Genomic DNA, 14,900 nt, shown 5'->3' with positions numbered 1-14,900 from the left:
CTTTTCTATAACTATTTTTGTGGGTTAGCTAATTTTTGTTCGTTTAATTTTGATTATTAAACACATTAATATCTAAAATAAACATTGTATCCACAACACACCCTTCAAATTAATCACCTCACAATTGTACAAAATTTCTTTCTTTAAAACATTAAAACTGTAGATAAATTGAGTCTTTATCAATAGGTTAGGTTAGGTTAGGTTATCGGGTTTTGTTCAAGTGACCACTCTCTTTCGATCCCCCACCTCCACCCGCTTGAAAATAATTTTTTTATTGAATTTTATTTGAATTATAGTGTATAACTTTTTATGGGGGTGAGACCGCCACGAACTTTTTATGGTACAGTGGTGGGGAAGACCTCCTCTTTCGATCCCACCCAACCCCACCAGACATTTACCAAAAGAAGTATATTCATATTTTGGGATTCCGAATGGCTTTTTATTAAATTATCTGAATGTAGGTACTTATTATTAAATTATCAGGTACCTATACGAATATAGTTTTGCATAATTTCGTTTGGTTTTCGAAGTTCTTTCTTAATTTCCTTTCAATTACTTAATCTATAACTTCAAAGACGCCAGCAAATACATAAAACAATTTGATGCGGTGTTCGGTAATAGGCAATTTATATTAAAATAAATAAAGACAAACCTTTTTCTCATTGAATTCATTTCTGCCTGAACACACAAATAAAGTTATCTTTCGTTGGAGCACCTGAACATACACACACATGTGTAGTTTAAACCAACAAAATGAATCACACACATTCAAAGAAATTAAAATATTTATCATCATCATATAGCGTAGAACCTTATCTTTTTTATCGTAGCAGATAATACAATTTCAATGTAACTACTATACTGGTATCGGTGGTTCACATACATGCAGTGAGTGCGAGACAACAAAATTATATTAATTCGTTATAAATGTTCATCAATAATCGTAAACTTTGGTAAAAAAAACACGTTTAAAATCGCAGGTATACAGTGCATTATACGTAGCCTCATCAAAATCAATATTAATCATAATTAGGTGCTAAAAAGTTGATCAAACAAACTTGAGCAGGTGGAACCGAAGTGTAAATCAATAAAGTAAGTGATAGCCTTGTTTTTATATGCTTTATTTTCGGTTTAATCGTGAATAAGACCGTGCTATTTTTTTTTTGTTATTTTATGTAGCAAATAATTTGAAAATAGTTTTGTTGGTACCTAACGAAATTGGTTGAAAAAGTGCCATTTTGGGATTTCATTTTGGGCAACATTTCACAACGGAGTAAGTAACTACAATTTTCCTCTAAACTTCGCACATTATTAATCCCAAGTAATATTTATCGTTGCAATTTTACCGTCTCATAGTACAAATTAAGATTCTAATCTTGATACCAATGTCTAGAATCCAGTCAACTCTTTATTTCTTTGGTAACCGCTTACATCGTCCACCACTGCGGCGATGGAATAAAGACGAGAACGGTGACATGCCATAAAATATCTTCGAGTAGTAATGGATTCGTCATCGACAGTCCAGTTCATCCTTTAAGTTGTTATGGAAGTCAGAAACCAATTACTAAGCGCATGTGTAAAGATCGCAATTGTAACGACAATTATTTCTGGACAGCCGATCCATGGGGAGACGTAAGTATACATACTTATATCAAGGAGAAGACGTGAATGCTCTAAAAATGAATAGTGGAGTCGATGTTTATCGCAAAAAATTCACTNTGCTCAACATAAATGAGACTATAACAACACACCTAATAAGTAAAATCCTGTAATCTAGAATGCTTAGATAGTTGTTGTTTTCAAATAGTCGTATGTTCTATATGTTGTTTGTCCTTGTTTTTTTCTTGGATAACCAGAGAACATCCCCCGACATTGTTGCACCCTATAGAAATAATCTAAAACCAAGCTGTTAACACTGAGCTATGACTAAATTGAGATAAATAATTATGCGTCAATCACAAAATAACACCTCTACGATTAAAACGAGACTATGGCTATAGAAATAATGAAAACAAAAAGATTAATCACAACACTTTTAGTGAACGCTGACATGTGTAAAAACGCGTGTTCGCGTTAATTAAAAGTGTTGTAGTAAGTCTTTCCTGATTGAATTTTTGTGGTATACTGGTATGGTCCACGATTGTATGACAAAACTACAATCATTCCCTAGATAGCAACAGTATAAAATTGTTTCATAGACATAATAAAGGCAAGCTACTTAATTTCTCAAAAACTACAGAAAAAAACTAATCAATCATAAACATGATGCGTTAAACTGAATTGGAAACATTGTTTGAAAAGATTTATTATTAAAGTAGCAACAATACAATTGTTTAATATTGACTTCATCAGGTGATGATTAAAATATCCATCGCTTGGTGAAGTCGATGTTTGGTGTAAGAATTATAAGGTTCCTGCTCTAGTGAAGCTTTTGAAACAAGAGTTTCTCATTGACCAGGTACTTGCAGGTACTTTTGCTTTAAGCTTAGCGAAACCAAGCAAGAGTTTTATTTATTTATTTATTTATTTTTTATCTATTCCCAACTATTTAAATAAGTTTTTACCGAGTGCTTGGCATAGTTTCAACAGTGAACTTGCAATTTAAGTGAGGACTAATAATAAAGCAAACGTTTCACTACGAAGGGGCGTTTTTAAGTTCGCGAAATAGGGGGCAAGAAGTGGAAATAAAACTACGAATTTATTTTTCCTTTTTAGTATATTCACCCGCTACCCTTATACATTCTTCCGATCTTTCAATTAACTTACTTATACCTTCAAAAATAAAATGTTTTGTCTGACTGAAAAATACACCGAAACTAATGCATCCTTCACTTTTTCGTCGCTTGAAAATTTCTTCCCACGAAGACTTTTTTTCGAGCTTGGGAATAGATAATAATCGCTGGGGGAGCTAGGTAAGAACTGTAGGCTGAGTGAGCCAAAATTTCGAAGCCCACCTTCCGCATGGCAGTCATCGCAATACGGCTTTTGTGAACAAGCGCGTTATCATGCAGAAGGAGGACACCTTTGGTCAATTTTCTTTGATTGCTTTCTTTGACCGCTCTAGGATTGAAGCATAGTATTCTCCGGTTATTGAGACACCTTTATCTTTATAATCGATCAACAGGATCCCTTCTGAGTCCCAAAAGACTGTCGCCATGATTTTCCCAGCTGACTGTGACACCTTAAACTTCTTGGGTGTTGGCGTGCCTTTTTTGTGCCACTGCATAGGATCCTGTTTGCACTCAATTTCATAAGGATGAACCCAAGTTTCGTCCCCAGTAACAATTTGGGTCAATAGTCCATATTTATCTTCACTACAGATGTCCAAAAACGCGCGAAAATATTCCACACGCTGTCGTTTTTGAGCAAGGTGAGCATTCTTGCCACCTATCTTGCGCTGACTTTGGTCATGCCAAGATCATCGTGAAGAATTTTAAAAATAGTTGTATCTGATACTCCTACCATTTCTGCGAGCTGTTTCTTCTTAAGTCGGGCATCTTCCAGTATTAAGTTTTCGACTTTTTCAATGACTTCCGGAGTGGTCACCTCGATCAGCCGGCCAAGCCGTGGGTCGTCTTCAAGTGAGTCCTTGCCTTGCTTAAAGAGGGTGTGCCACTTGTAAACCATGGTTTGACCTGGGCAAGAGTCTCCGTAAACGGATAACATCTCTTCCAGTATGGTTTAAAGTAATTTTCTTTGTTTGGTTTTAACTTTTAACAGTTAACGGTACTCGATTTTCTCCATATTTCACAATTTGTTCCCGATTGACTTGTTTCGTCGACGATAGTTCAAAGACTAATAATCTAATTACCATATAACTTGGTGAATTGCTCAATTCATAATGACTCGAGTAAATACCCTTACTAATGACCTACCTATCCATTTCGCGAATTTAAATACCCACCCTTGCAGATCGTCTTAAAACAAAAGTGAATAAATCCACACAACTGAAATTGTCAAGGTTCATTTTTTATCTTCTTTGTTAACAATAGATAACAAACGTTTGCGTTTTTGCAACAAATATGAAATAATATACAGAGGAACGTGATTTATTCTTTGAGTTTGCATTGATTAAATAAGTATGGAGATATAAATCCGAATGACTTGGTCTGTTTTGATGGTTTTATATTCTGCTATGACTCAAACAATTCTAATCAAAAGGTACCTAGCGCATTAGGATTATAGTACGATCGGAAAACATTTTTGTAATTTTATCAGTGGATGTACATAGGTACTTTACTATCAGTATAATAATAAATAAATAATGTAAACACTCACTTAACTACGACAATAAATCCAGTGTAAAAGGAACTTATTTATAGCTGCGCTCATTTATTATTTTTTGTTGTACCTATAGATACGTAGGTAGAATTTTTTGTAGAATCGTGTTCTAAATATTTGAGGGTTTTGATAGAATACAGAGAGGGGCTAAGAATTTTGCTCCCTAAAACCAGATGTTCGTTATTAGAAATTCGCATTAATAATCATTTAGGCAGATGCGAGAGCGAAAGTAATAATCCCAAAAGTTCTTATTGATTTCTGCAGCACTTGCCAAAAATACTGACACTAATCATCTCGCGGCTGGAAGTCAGTTTACCGTATTTATTTTCCATATCTAGTAGACCACCAAACCACGAGATATAGAGTCTAAATCCACACTTAGCATTTGGAAGAATACCTAACTCTGATCGACTGGAGTTTGCTAAAAATTGTTCCTTAAAGCAAAATAATATTGTGCTGGGGCTGCACACACTTTTGGATTTTACGTAGACGTATTTTTTTTCGATGGTTTCCGTTAATCGTTTAGGCTGATGCGAGAGGGAAGTAATAATCCCAAAACATCTTTCACTACTCTTTTGTGTCTTCATATTGCCTGAATCGTCTGTTTCTCTCTAACTACCACCCATCCATTCCCACTACTCCTACAAGGATTCTGAAGATGGTCTTCCGTCCTACCGTCCGACTTCGTACTTGAATATAGGTTGGAGTGGGTAGTCTCACTCTCCAGAATTAGTAATTAGTGGGAGTGAAATACGCAAGATTTATCAATAAACTAAATATGTAATAATCCTCCTGAAAATGTCTCAATAAGGCATAATATGGTTTTTTTTCAATGAATTGTGAACTACAGTAGATTTCATTTATTACGACCTTGGTTGTAGCGACCATTTTGCTATAGCGACGTTTAATCTAAGTCCCTTGAATTTAAAGGATACTTTAGTACAAAATTATTGTGGTTATAGCGACTCCGGATGTAACGCCGAGTTCGGGTGTAGCAACCGTTTTTAATGAATCATTTGTAACAAATCCCTAGTAATCGTTTGAAAATTGAAAAAATGGTGAAAAGTATATATACGTGTCTGTACCTTTTCCTGTAACGACTTCCGGATATAACGACAAAATTACAGTGGTCCCTTCGTCGTCTTTATACCCGAAATCCACTGTAGTTCTGGACCTTTTGCTTATCTTCATAGAAACCTTCTTCGACCTCACGCATGCCTGAGGAAAGGGAGATAGTATATAGTTTTGCGATCCATGGTGTTAAAAAGGGCCCGTAAAAACCATCTAGGAAAGTACGATTGGGTTAGGTGTGGACCAAAGTTGGCTTACCAGTCATGGACACTGGTAAAAAGCTGAATTACAAATGCGGGCCAGAATCGTGTTTTACATATTTGAGGACTTAATTTGGAACTTCAAAATTCCATGCACCATGACATTGAACTCGGAAAACAATATCGATCCAATATTTTAGATTATCCATTTCCAAGGAGTGTAGAACTTTTTGGGCTCTCTTCATTCATGGAATGTCTCTTTGTCCTCTTTTTTAGATTCTAATATAAGTTCCAAAAAACAAACAGTAAACTTAGTCTTACAAAACTACATTTTTATGAAATCCATAAGTAAATAACCGTCAATCATTACCTACATTCGAAAATTTGTTTCAGATGAAACCGCCGGTTGCAGTATTCGCTTTAATAACGTTGTCATTGGCAACATTCACTAAGGGAGACACGCCGTTCTGTGACAAATGCCACTGTTCAAAAGAAGAGCCCTTGATAGTCGACTGTGCATCCGTCAAAATTACAAACCTTTTTGAAGATTATTATTGGATGGACAAAACCACCAACATTTCGTATTCAATAGCCGCCCTCAATTTGTCGTCGAACGATTTGGGCGACATCAAAAAGATATTCCCCAAGTCCAACTTGACCGTCCTCGACTTAAGCAATAACTATATTCGAAGTCTGGATGACCAAGTATTCACAAATTTGGAAATGATGGAAATACTAATCTTAAGTTACAACGAGATTGAACACTTGAATCCAAACACATTCAGGGTAAATAATTAAAATCTGTAGAAGCATTTAATGTACTTCTTAGTACATCGGATGGGGCAATTGCCCTCCTCCCTTGTACCTGGGATGTCGCCCCTGAACCTATCCTGCTCCCCCCCCCCATTAATTCGGGTGGCTTTCCTTGCCTAAGATAAAAACGGGGAACGCACATGAATAAAACACTTTTAGACTGTTCCCAAAATTCCACAAACAGGTACGTTGAAAAACCTAAAATACGTTTCAACATCCAAAGTGTATTCACAATGAGAAACCTTTCAAATTGGTGACACATTCATTCGCAACCTTCATCATGAAACCAAACGAACCCTTTTATATATGTTAAAATTCGACGACAACTAGTAAATACGCCATCAAGAAGTTTGGTTTCATGTCATTAATTTCGTACAAATTTATTCAAGTTGCATCGCAAACGTTGTCGCTTGGTCCTATTATACTTGAGCGTGGTCGAGTGCAACTTGTAGTATGGTTTCGACTACTCAAGAGAATGCGCCACGTCTCATCATGGACGTAGAAACGTGTTTTAGAATTCTAAGCATACCCGTTTAGGGAATTTTGGGTACTTTAGATTTTCTTGTACTCACATATGGTTAGAGATGTGCAAAATGGGTTTTCAAAAGTACTATATAAATGTAAAATACAAAATAGATTTCCCATTTGTATTTTAAATGTCAAATGCAAAATACGTATTTTCAAAATACTTTTTTCAAATAAATACTTTTTTGTAGTACCTATTTAATTTACTACATTTACTTAAGTATAAAATATTTTTTAAGAAAAACTGTCAGGCATTTGCTCATTTTTTAAATATTACAGTTTTTCTAGACTAATATTAGTGTTTGCAGTATATCACCAGCTGCGAAGATTGAGTATGGTTCATATTTTTCTGTTTCAAGAGATTGAGATATAGTTTTTTTATCTTTATATTATAGTTTCTTCAGTTCAGCAACAAATAATTCTCCTATATATGCTTCCTTATTTGCCTTTGTCACCCGTTTTAATTCGAAAAAAGACACTGATGCCAAAATAGTTTGTTTACCGTGAAAGATCAGAGCTAAAATAGGGTTACAAATAATTTTATTGATGTAAAATTAATATCAATCGTTTTATATCAAAATATTTACAACCCCATCTTATTTCTGATCTTTTACACATTGTAGTACGAGAAAGAAATGGAATCCATAGTTTCTTTAGCTTTGGATTCACCTAATAACTGAAGTTTCTCGAATCGTTTTCTAAGAATTTTGTATTATAGGTATTTATTAGCTCATCACAATATCTTGTAGTTTTCATTTTTATACAGCTGGCGATAACAATTCGATATTGTTTTGCGGGCTGTTTTGGCATAAATTATAAAATTTTGTAGGTCCTTGCTAAAGGTACGATAAGTGATGATTTGGCAGGTGCTGAAATTAATTAGGAACTTCAGAATTCCACGGGCCATGACATTGAACTCGGAAAACAATATCGATCCAATATTTTAGATTATCCATTTCCAAGAAGTTTAGAATTTTTTGGGCCCTTTTCAGCTAAAGAATTAGAAGGCATTCATGAAATGTCTCTTTGTCTCCTTTTTAAGCTTTTAATACAAATAGTTAAGGATGTGGGCTGTTCTAGTTTTAGGGAAATGCGAAGTTTAGCTCAGGATAGGAAAGAGTGGAGGTACGTGTCCAACCAGTCTTAGGACTGATGACCTTATGATGATGATGANAGGGGCTGTTAGAATATTTAAAAAGGAAAGAAGAGAGTGAATTAAAGGAGGAAGAAAGGAATGAAATGGAAAAGAGGGAAAGATATGAATAAAAAATAGAAACATATAAACAGCTGTAAGGAATGAATAAAGACCGAAAAAAATAACTTGAAAGTAGATGTAAATGAAATGGTAGGTAATATAGAGGAGCTGGAGATAGGAAAGCATGTGACGGAACAAGCAGAGGAACAAAATAAAAGAATAAGGAGGAGAAAAGATAACAAAATCTGAGAATTTTTGGAATAGAGTTGGAGGAAAACAAAGAGAAAAGAGAATTGGAAAGATTTATAAAGAAGAAAATGAGGCTAACGGTGAAAGAAAAGGAAGTATGGAAAGTTAAGAACAAGTTATCTGGGGGCAAAAATTGATAAGTTACATGTGGTTAAAAACAGTAGAACGCTGAGGGTGGCGGACGTCTATACATATAAAAGATGATATGACTGTGGAAGAGAGAAGAATACAGAAGAGGTTGGAACAAATAGTAAAAGAGGAGAGAAAAAATAATGTGGATAAGACGATTAAAAATTAATGTCCGTATATTCTGCATGTGAATACATTGATTTTTGTTTGGTGGTTTTATACTCAATTTATTTCTGTATTTTGTGGTAATAGTAGTAACATCGCCAATCGAATGCTAACGATTGCAGATTATTAGTAATCATTACGTACAACTGACTTGTCTACATATCATCTGTTGCGAAGGTTACAAATAAGACAGATATAGTGTATACAATTGTAGAAAATGCGGTTATGGAAATATCGAGATAATTGGGTGATTGGGCGGAGGAGGATTGTGAGCCGCTAAAACTTATACTGCACCCATTAAATTTTCAAATAAAAAATAAAAAGAAGTCACTTCTATGCTCGCGAACGGTTAATTTAGAAATTCGAAAGGTTGTTAAAGGTTAGGTTTGGAGCGTGGCGTTGTATAGGTGTGACACATGGATAGTTGGCGCGACGGAAAAGAAAATGTTAGAAGCGTTCGAAATGTGGTGTTATAGGCGGATGATGAGGATATCGTGGGTAGAAAAGCTTAGAAATGAAGAGGTATTGGAAAGAATAGGAGAACAGAGGGCTCTAGGTATGAAGGTCTAGTCAGAGACATATAAGAGGCAGAAACAGAAGTTAGGAGGGGTAGAGCTAGACCTAGATTAGATTACTGTTCGCAAATAGTTAAGTATGTGGGATGTTCTAGTTTTAGGGAAATGCGAAGTTTAGCTCAGGATAGGAAAGAGTGGAGGTACGTGTCCAACCAGTCGTAGGACTGATGACCTTATGATGATGATGATGATGATGATGACCTATAATTCTAATTAGATTCAGTACAGCAAAAAGCTGAACAATTATTATGAAGAACTCTTCAGCTTTAGTGTTATGTACTTCTTAGACCTGTGACGCAATATACTTACGATTAGATATTCCATATTGATATGAATGTCGACAACTGAATTTTGTTCCTAGGGACATTTAATCACTACGAAAAGCAATTCAAATTGTAATTTAGTTACATAACTTCATTTGAATAAAAAAAATTTTTTGTTCTTTAAGGAACTGTATATGAAAAATACCCAATTATCGCAATTACCTGAACATTTTCTGCACACGCCCAAATACTTGAAGATACTTGACATATCTGGAAATTCATTCCAAGAAATTCCAGAAACATTAGTAGAAGCAAAAAGTTTGAGTTCATTGGATATAAGTAATAATCCTTTTGTAACATTTGGAGGAAAGAAGTAAGTTTATGTTTATAAATTCGATAAGATTCCATTTTCCTTATGNCATCTCTGCAAATGATCAATAACGTTCAATAAGGTCCATGATAGTTAAAATAATAAGTAGAAGGAGAGTATAATATTTGTCACACCATTTCAAATGCAATATGTATTCCCGAATGTACTAATTTTATTTCAAAAGGGTATCCGTATCGATGGAGACGATTATCCGTTGGAATCACTAAAGAAATTGTATTTGGACCACAATAAACTTCATACGCTTCCTCAAGACGTATTTGAACATCTTCAAAATGAAATAAAGGTTTTGGACTTGAGTGACAACCCTTTTACTGTTATTGATCAACAGACTACTATTGCAATTGGAAGTCTCATTTTCCTGGAGGTAAGCATCAATTATTATTTTATTTTGGAAATTTTTCTGCAACCAACGGCCTACCATGTATAGTACAGTTTTGACTTAATCATTATTATTATTTACATCTACCTATAATTCTTCAATTCTTAAATTAGAGGAAGTGGCTAATTTTAGATACTTAGGAAGTCAGATAAGTGAGGATGGAAGAAGTGGTAGGGATATAAAGCAGAGGATAGCGCAGGGTCGTGTCGCCTTTAATAAAAAGAAGTCACTTCTATACTCGCGAACCGTTAATTTAGAAATTCGAAAAAGGTTGTTAAAGGTGTATGTTTGGAGCACAGCGTTGTATGGGTGCGAAACATGGACAGTGGGTGCGGCGGAAAAGAAAAGGTTAGAAGCGTTCGAAATGTGGTGTTATAGGCAGATGATGAGGATATCGTGGGTAGAAAAGGTTAGAAATGAAGAGGTATTGGAAAGAATAGGAGAACAGAGGACTCTATGGAAGACAATAAAAAATAGGCGAGATAGGTTCGTAGGCATGAAGGTCTAGTCAGAGACATATAAGAGGCAGAAACAGAAGTTAGGAGGGGTAGAGCTAGACCTAGATTAGATTACTGTTCGCAAATAGTTAAGTATGTGGGATGTTCTAGTTTTAGGGAAATGCGAAGTTTAGCTCAGGATAGGAAAGAGTGGAGGTACGTGTCCAACCAGTCGTAGGACTGATGACCTTATGATGATGATGATGATGATGACCTATAATTCTAAGTAGATTCAGTACAGCAAAAAGCTGAACAATTATTATGAAGAACTCTTCAGCTTTAGTGTTATGTACTTCTTAGACCTGTGACGCAATATACTTACGATTAGATATTCCATATTGATATGAATGTCGACAACTGAATTTTGTTCCTAGGGACATTTAATCACTACGAAAAGCAATTCAAATTGTAATTTAGTTACATAACTTCATTTGAATAAAAAAAATTTTTTGTTCTTTAAGGAACTGTATATGAAAAATACCCAATTATCGCAATTACCTGAACATTTTCTGCACACGCCCAAATACTTGAAGATACTTGACATATCTGGAAATTCATTCCAAGAAATTCCAGAAACATTAGTAGAAGCAAAAAGTTTGAGTTCATTGGATATAAGTAATAATCCTTTTGTAACATTTGGAGGAAAGAAGTAAGTTTATGTTTATAAATTCGATAAGATTCCATTTTCCTTATGCACTTTAATTTCAAAATGGCCACGAAATTAACGAATGTTGATCCTCTTCTCCTTAAAATCCCGAATAAACCCCTAAACTGTATTATTTCATAGTGTTTGATAGTATTGTAAACGCGTAAAATTCAGTTTGGAAACTATACATCTTCGTATATGAAATGTTACAATTAGCAGTAAATATCAATAGATGGCGATAAAGTGCCACTTGTTGGATATTAATCACCCTACTGGAATGGAGCAATAACGATTTGATCGGTGATTTATGCTTTGCTTTGTGCTATTGAGAACTAATAAGTTCGAAAACCCTGTTTTATTTTCGAAAAACCTGTACAACAGTTGTTTTATACGTCTTCTAATGCTGCCCTTGTAAAGTGAGGCAATCCTAAAGGTTTTTTAAAAATTAATTGTGGAAAACTAATGTTTTCTTCTTTTTATTACAATGAATTATAATTTTCCCTATTGTGTTTTATTTATTTTTGCACGATCTCTTCAGATTACAGTCATAAGTAGATTACCTCTGTCAATTGCAATGGTTTAAACGCGTTAATGAATTTTATCGATTATTCTCTGTGAGTGATAAAGATAGGTAAATATTTTACATTTTTAGCATATTCCCAAGAATCGATACGCTTAAGGTATTGCATATTTGCAATATGCCTCAATTGCAAAAAATTGAAGAAAAAGCTTTAAGCAATTTGGTGAATTTGGAAGAATTGCACATATGTAACAACCCTGCATTAGACTACATTGACCCGAATGTGTTGTCTAGAAAAGACGTGGAGAATGAGATATGGCCACAAATTCGAAAGGTCAGTAGACTAAAACAGAAAGTTAAATTCTATATAAAACACGTAAGTAAAGATGAGTCCAAGAGGTTCGGACCTTTCCAAAATTAAGAAAATACCTAAATATAGTTAAACTTAAATATCTTTGCTTTTTTCTTGTTGTAACCATGGAAGTTACTAGTGGAAGATCATGAGATACTTCATTTGATCTAATAAATAAATGTATTGTTTAGTTCTATCTTTGCAACAACAAACTAACTCACATAGACAGTCACATTTTGGCACACTGGGACACGCTGACAGATTTGGATATTAGGGGGAACTCGTGGACTTGTGAATGCGAAAACCAATGGTTGGTAGAAACATTAATGCCCATTTACGTTGAAATCAATCGCAGTCAAGCTAGTGAAGTTAAGTAAGTTCTCTACGTTATTGTAACAACGTTTTTTTTTTTCAGAACATTTTTTTCTTCTGTCATTATTTCTTTTTATTATTTTGAAGATTTTTATCATTAACGTCTTTTTGACCCTTTCCCTTCCTCACTTATTTATTCTTATTGAACATCCCCCACTTTAATTGTTTATTTTACACCCCTGTCTATAAACGCCGAAATGAAACAGTTATTAAAATACGTGATATCAATATGATACCTAAGGTAAAATTCATGTTGTTCAATTTTTGTGAATCATTTAAATATAATCGACAGTCACTATTCATCTTAGATGTGCGGCTCCAGTAGAAATGCAACGTTACACTCTGTATGAACTTTTTGAAAAGAAAACTGATATGAGATGTCTCGACCTATATGGACACAGACCTGAGAGAGATGCCGCCATACTAGTGGGGACACTAATTGGTAAGATATTCTCAAATGTCATTAAGAAAATCGCGATTGTAAGATTATTGAGAGATTGCGTTTGCGTCACCAACATAGTCTGTACAAACCAGTCTTAAAAGTAATGTCAACATTAAACTCAACGGCTTTTGTTCGTATCATGATGAACGAATAAAATTTATAATCTGGGCGGAATCTACTAGATCATGTTTATCAGGATGCTCTACAGCTTCTGCCCAATTACGTCTGCACATGAACTCCTAATCGATGCATGGGTTTGATCATCCCCTGCTAGATGGACGCACCACTCAACGATTAATGGGCGACATAACCCTCTTACTATATTAAACTGGTTTTCGTTCATTCTGAGTATTATAAAATTTGTTTGTGAGATAAATATGCATAAAAACATAGAAACAATAGTTTCTAAGATGGAGGGCTCAGAAAACTCATGTATTGCACTGACTTTTTCTTCTTCTTCTTCATTTCCGTCTATATTTCTCCTACTTCTGCATCCCATTCAATATTTCATGTTCATCAACTAGGTACCAAACTATCATGTCAGCGGAAAATAACGGAGAGGTCGCTTTGTTGTTCATCATCAACTGAGACAGCTGATGGCCACGACAAACGCTACAATGACAATATTACAATCCTACTTTTCTGAATTCACAATCGATGCCAAAACCTTTTTTGCTATCTGCTATTGCTAAAAATTGAATTGAGAAACTCATCTTGTGCAGGAGAAGTGACAGAATAATTTCGGGTTGTAATAAATTATCGTTTAAAGCTCAGCTCCACTGCTGAGGGTCTAAATAATTTCCTAGCCAAGTTGGAACAATCGTTGAATCAGTTTATTGATGACGAAACCAACCTCATTTCGTTATTTTACACTGGCAATAAGATGATAGTTGATGAAAATGAAAATATTGAAGTGGAAATCGAAAAGATACACGTAGAGGAAGAAGAAGAAAATTGTCTTCCGTTTCCTTTGACCATCTGATCAATGGGGTTTATGAATTTTTGAGAAGTTATTTATGAGGCCAAAATAAAGAGAGTCCCAATTGTTTATATTTTAGGTGTACTGCTTGGAATTCCATTAATATTATTAGGAGTTTGGGTTTATCAAAAATACTTCTATGGATATTTCGACAAGAGTCCGGCTGCTTATTCTAGACAATTCTATACCAGAACAAATTCTGTAGATTTTTAATAAAAATTAAGTTACTTTGCTATGTAATATTCGCTAATTTGTACCTATCGTAAACTAATAAGTTGTAAAGTTTAGTGTAGCTTTATTACAGATAAAATAAAATAGAATATAAAGTAATTACTTTTTGTAACTGTACCTAATACAGTATTAAACATTTTATTAATTTAAACTCTGTTTATTCTTTGTATTTAATATAAAGTTGTAATAATGTAAGTTTATCAGTGTGTTTCAATTCACCAAAAATTGGTCATAAATGAAAAGAAAGTCTCAGCTGAATCACATTGAAAATAGACTCTTGCCCAATTTTTTTAAATGATTAAAACAAGAAAGACTTCTGTATATGAGAAAAAAAAATGAGAGAAGATAAAAGATTTTAGCTAGGGACATTTAATATTGTCACCTTTTTTTTTTAAAAACTATAACAGTAGGTACCTTTAAAACGAGTTTAGAAAATAAGACAAAATCATAATAAAACCACAGATAATACGTGTGTTTCAATACACAAGAAGCAATGTTTCTGAATATATTCTGCCTGTACTGCTTTATTTTAACTACCGAATAATTATAAATTAATGAATTATTAATTGTTCCTTTAATGTAACAGTTTTAGTAACTTTTCATGGTAGACGTTTGAACAATACAG

General features: G+C 34.2%; 1 protein-coding gene across 2 annotated transcripts; it reads left to right on the top strand.

Annotated features, from left to right (window-relative positions):
• Positions 1-883: 883 nt before the first annotated feature.
• Positions 884-14,374, top strand: LOC108733919 (leucine-rich repeat neuronal protein 3-like). 2 transcript variants are annotated; one of them, XM_018465280.2, is made up of 9 exons: positions 884-1,092; positions 1,180-1,273; positions 5,946-6,338; positions 10,021-10,221; positions 11,195-11,382; positions 12,032-12,233; positions 12,443-12,624; positions 12,932-13,065; positions 14,124-14,374. In XM_018465280.2, the coding sequence occupies exons 3-9, from the start codon at positions 5,946-5,948 to the stop codon at positions 14,255-14,257; spliced, it is 1,434 nt and encodes a 477-aa protein (XP_018320782.1). In that variant the 5' UTR covers positions 884-1,092; positions 1,180-1,273; the 3' UTR covers positions 14,258-14,374. The 2 variants fall into 2 exon arrangements, with proteins under 2 accessions (XP_018320782.1, XP_018320781.1); XM_018465279.2 differs by lacking the exon at positions 1,180-1,273 and having other exon boundaries at positions 885-1,092.
• Positions 14,375-14,900: the final 526 nt, after the last annotated feature.

Source organism: Agrilus planipennis, unplaced genomic scaffold (genome assembly GCF_000699045.2).
Source record: "Agrilus planipennis isolate EAB-ADULT unplaced genomic scaffold, Apla_2.0 scaffold11, whole genome shotgun sequence".
Taxonomy (NCBI): Eukaryota; Metazoa; Arthropoda; class Insecta; order Coleoptera; family Buprestidae; genus Agrilus; species Agrilus planipennis.
Note: the sequence above shows the minus strand (reverse complement) of the source record. Positions and strands in the feature narration are given on the sequence as shown.

Coding starts and splice junctions, on each gene's coding strand:
- LOC108733919 (XM_018465280.2), top strand. CDS start 5,946: ATGAAACCGCCGGTTGCAGTATTCGCTTTAATAACGTTGTCATTGGCA. Junction 12,234..12,442: donor TATGGCCACAAATTCGAAAG/GTCAGTAGACTA, acceptor TGTATTGTTTAG/TTCTATCTTTGCAACAACAA. Junction 13,066..14,123: donor ACTAGTGGGGACACTAATTG/GTAAGATATTCT, acceptor TTTATATTTTAG/GTGTACTGCTTGGAATTCCA.